Below are 4,748 nucleotides of genomic sequence, written 5' to 3' on the forward strand. Positions count from 1 at the left end.
AAAAGGATAAATGACTTTTTTTCCATACTGTCCATACTGCTATTCATAGGGCTGCACATGTGTCATGTGTTTCGCTAGCCAATCACAGTCCTGAATTTGCAAAGTCAGCCAATCACATTACAGTTAGTGGTGATGACACTAGCTGTAATGTGATTGGCTGACTTTGCAAAAGTATCGATTTGCATTAACAATGGAAGGGTTAGGGGGTATACAAATATTTTGGTCGGTGTCCAAAACTCACTTATAGGGGGCGGCTACACCGCCCCAAAAATCATCACTTAACAGAGTGAAAAAGTAAAGCTTCAAATTAAGGTTTTTCAATAATCAAGGCTATGCTGGTCTCCCTGCATTGCTATAATCCTTACAGACTTTTGGGAAGTGGTAGAACAAGGGAGTTATGACGTGTTGTACAAATATAAATTATTTTAGTTTGAGCATCGACCTTTTCAAAAAGCCAATTATGGTATTTTTCTGTTCTGTGGGGGCATTATGGAGACAACAGTCACAATCAGCTTGGACAGCTGTCTATGTTTGTTGTCAGACCCAAGGGGTCGGCCTACATGAGGCTTTGTCCCCCTTTCGTCCATACATGGGCATAAAAGTCTGTCCACTTTGTGGAAAAGTCTGTCCCCCTTTCGTCCATACATGGGCATAAAAGGGACCTCTGAATTTCGTCCCCCTTTCGTCCATACATGGGCATAAAAGGGAAGGTCTCCTGGTCTTGTTTTCACACAATAGATTCAAATCACTTTATACAACATGGCAGTACTGTATGTCTCAAGAGAGAGGCTCACATGTTTTGGAGAAGACATTTGCATATGTGTTTAAAGAGAGAGGGGGCATAATTGTCAGCATTAGACTGTCTGCAAACCAAATTTAGCCATAAGATTTTGAAAAACATGTAAATTGGGTATTTTTGCAGAAAGATCATGTTTTACCACAAAACTAATACCTCCAGTACTCATTACCTCATAATCTCCTGCATAAAAGTAAATGTATTCACATATTAATCTTGGCGAATGAGAGTTTTGGGAGCAACAACTAATACATATTTGTTGTCAGTTAATCTGTTTTTTATTTCCCCCCTGAAACATTTAACATATATACTGTAGCTTCACATGCAATGACGCCATCAGATGTTCTTGTAGATGTTTCACATTGTGGTCATAACATCCTCAGCGTATATTTAACTCTGAAGTTTGCAAATGTAAACACATTTGCTTACATACTCTCTCTGAGTTACACATTTGAGGATTTTACTTTGTAGGAAAAAAAAAGATTCCTGCATTCCACTTTCATCTGGTTAAAAATGCAGAATTTCAAAGAATGTAAACCATCTTTGGGCAAAGCCCCAATAGTGGCAGGAGTCTCTATAGTCTCTTTTCTGACCTGTTTAGTGACGCCACAAACCATTACCAAGCAGTCATATTTTAGGTCTGCTCTGTATATGATTAGGCCTACTCTGAATTGTAAAGGGGTTCAGGTCAGTGCATGGCCCCTTAACCCTGTGACCCCTTTTACCCCTATATCATCGCAAACTGTCAGTTTGTGAGGACATGAAATCTTCCAGAAGGAGCAAATGAAAACACAATCCACCATCCAAGAAAAGACACTTGACTCCAAACGGATTAATATCAGACACTTTGTCTCGTTGTTTTTTATTTCATGTTGCCCATTCTCTCTTTATTGATCCCGGTGAGTGGGGAGTGGCCTGCACCGTGTCACTGTCAACACAGACGAGACATGTTACTGTCATCTAGTGGCGGTAACAGGGCACCACCTGAGGCTCTACCGCTGCATGGTCTCTCCTCTGTGGGGCAGAACGGGCAAGCGGCCTTGCTTTTCTTACTTTGTTTCATTTTATTTCTACTTTTCTCTCGGCAATATAGATCGAAACAAAAGTGCTGTAAACATCTTTATGGTGGAACACCAGGAGCCTCAGCCGTACATCTTTCAGGTCTGACAGAGCTGGCCAAAGCTTGGAATGATGGGGTGGAAGGAGGGAAGAGTTGAAAGAGGTGAAGAGAGAGATTGAGAGAGAGAGAGAAAAAGAGGAAAGGAGGGTGCTGTGTGTGGGTCTCATTGCTGGATTCGGCGCAGTGACTGCACCTGGAAGGTCTGAGCATGGGAGCCCCACTCCCTGTAGTGTTTGTACTCTCCTCCGTGGCGATCACATTCCATTATGTACTGGTAACCACGGTAACCTGGGAACTGGTAGCACACCCAGCTGGATGGGGAAGAATGGAGGGACGCAAGAGGAAATTATTCAATGACTCAACAAACTGTTGACAACTGTTGAGTAGATTAACATAATAGGCATTTGCACAATGTGAGAAAATGCAGCATAGAGCAGGATAAAGATATGTCACAGAGTTGTTGTGTTTACTCTTGTGGGTGCCTCCCTCAGTGCATTCAGACAAAGTGTTGACAGTGGTCTTATTTTAGGAGATTAGTCTACCTTGGTTCAGGCAAACAGAGGCGAGGCCCTCCATATCAAATAAACAAATTCAGACATATAATTGGCTTTTGTCAGAGTCTATTCTAATTGACTACGGGATTACAGGACTTTTATTTATTTATTTTAATTAAGGCAGGCAACTCATTTATGTTGGCAACATGGACAGCACAGTTATGGGGAAAGCCAAATGAGGGAGACAAGACAGGGTGACTTTAGCAGAATTATTACCTTAGAGAAGGTAATAAATAGCCTATATTAATAATATGTAGAAAAGTGAGTGAGTTCCTTCCTTTATCACGTTCCCACCGTTTATACTGTCTTAAGCATAGCAAAATAGACTACATCTATTTTGGGCACTGCAGGTATTGACTCTTCTAAAGCAGTGGTTCTCAAAGTGGGGTCTGGGGACCCCCAGGGGTCCTTGAAGGGGTCCAGGAGGTCCGCAGCAAAAATAGTTAATACAGCATCAAAATCAGTATAACCACTTTAACCCTATACATCAGCTAAACACGTAAGTCCAAGAAGTACTGTTTTGTCTCCCCAGTGGAATAAACTGCAGACCAACAAGGGAAAAAATCCTAGCCACTCAATCCTATACAACAGCTATTTGAAAATAGCCGATCTACAACTTCACAATGAGTCGCAAAGATGCAACACGTTGTGAGCTTGTAGATCGACTTTTTTTTTTTTAAATAGATGGGGGTCCGCGGACAAAAACATACATACATTAATTTGGGGCTCCTTGACATGAAAAAGTTTGACAACCACTGATCTAAAGAATGTAAAGCACAACACAAATGACTGTATTGACAGAAGGTAGCGCTGAGACTCACGATCCACTCTGGATCTGCATGGAGCCAATCTCATTGTTGCCCCAACCCATAGCCTGCAGAGAGGGATAATCGTCATTCATCTCCCACTGGCGTCCGATGAAGTTCTCCTTCTCAAACACCACTATCTTGGACTCCTTATGGTTCTGTTTGGACAGACAGTGGAAGAAACGTGAACAATGTCAGTTATTATACTGTTGATGTGAATTAAATCCCCAATAGAGAAATTGTATGTTACTACAGTTACTTACAATGGGACCTAGCAAGGTTATGAAGGTTCACAGTAAAATCCTCAGTGTTCATTTATCCATTAGTAACTCTGAGCATAAATGAGTATACATTAACCCTCAGAGTTATGAACACTCAGAGTTAAAGTTAGGGTAAGTGATATTTTTTGGTATTTTTTTTGTTTTGTTAAAAAGGTAGGCTACTATATTCTGATAGTAATCATTGCTACAGAGCGTTTGTTCAGTCACATGGGTCTCTCCAGCTCTTTAGTAAACAGAATATAGTACATTTTCAGGTAGGTGACACTTTATGTCACCTACCTGATTTAAGCCAATCAGGAGAGAGCACTGAAAATGTTTTTGTTTGTTTGTTTGTTTGTTTGTTTGTTTGTTTTTATATAGAGCTGGAGAGACATTGGAGACTTCTTTTACTGAACAAACATTATATAGCAATGAGTACTATCAGAATATAGAGCTATTTAACACTTATTTTAGGCAAAGTAAATCACTTACCTACCCTACCTTTAACTTAAAGCATAATCCTTTTAGTGAATAAAACATAGTTTTGACCCCTCTATATGGTAGAGTAACAATATAGCCTAACTAACACAACGGCAGTAGTTGTAGTTGGTCTACCTGCTCTTCTATTGAGACATTTTATATCCTGTGGTTGGGTAGGAACACAACTGGCTGTAGGGAGGTGTCAAACAGGCTTTCCATTACAGCTCAGGAGTAGAAATCTTGGCACTTGCGAGGGGGTCCGGGGTTACGAATTGCAGCTTTAACGCTGATGATTTCACAATGTGTACGGTAGGACAGAGACTCACAGCAGAGCAGATTGGGCGGAAGGACATCAACCTCTCAATGTGATAGGCATTGCTGCCGCTCCATGACTCCCAGCGAGGGTACTCTCCTCTCTCCAACACAAACTGTTGTCCGCAGAAGCTGGAGTGCTCGTACCCTGCCCAGCTAAATGCACAAGAACACATATACACACATACAGAGAATGAGCTGGACGGTGGAACAGAGGAAAACATATTGGCCATGAGACATTCCCCTGTCACAATAAGGGAGCTCTAAACAGCAATCACTCTTTTTAATCACTTATAGTGAACATTCCACAGTCTACAAGCTTACAACGTGTAGATCAACTATTTTCGTTGTTTTTGAATGAAAATAAATAAATAATAATAAATGTTTTGAAATTGTAAAGATTTTTGCCTACAATGGCAT

The 4,748-nt window shown here is 40.9% G+C and overlaps 1 protein-coding gene across 1 annotated transcript in view; it reads right to left on the bottom strand.

The window, feature by feature from the left end:
- Positions 1–2,079: 2,079 nt before the first annotated feature.
- The window catches only part of cryba1a (crystallin, beta A1a), a gene marked incomplete at its 3' end in the record, with an annotated part of 3,681 nt that continues 1,012 nt past the window's right edge, over positions 2,080–4,748 (bottom strand). Inside the window, exons 3-5 of the mRNA XM_084065556.1 lie at positions 4,343–4,484; positions 3,292–3,434; positions 2,080–2,227 (exon numbers count right to left, since the gene is read on the bottom strand). Of these exons, the coding sequence (XP_083921682.1) occupies positions 2,080–2,227; positions 3,292–3,434; positions 4,343–4,484 (433 nt within the window). The remainder of the gene's footprint in view (positions 2,228–3,291; positions 3,435–4,342; positions 4,485–4,748) is intronic.

Source organism: Gymnoscopelus microlampas (genome assembly GCF_963454915.1).
Source record: "Gymnoscopelus microlampas genome assembly, chromosome: 8".
Lineage (NCBI taxonomy): Eukaryota > Metazoa > Chordata > Actinopteri > Myctophiformes > Myctophidae > Gymnoscopelus > Gymnoscopelus microlampas.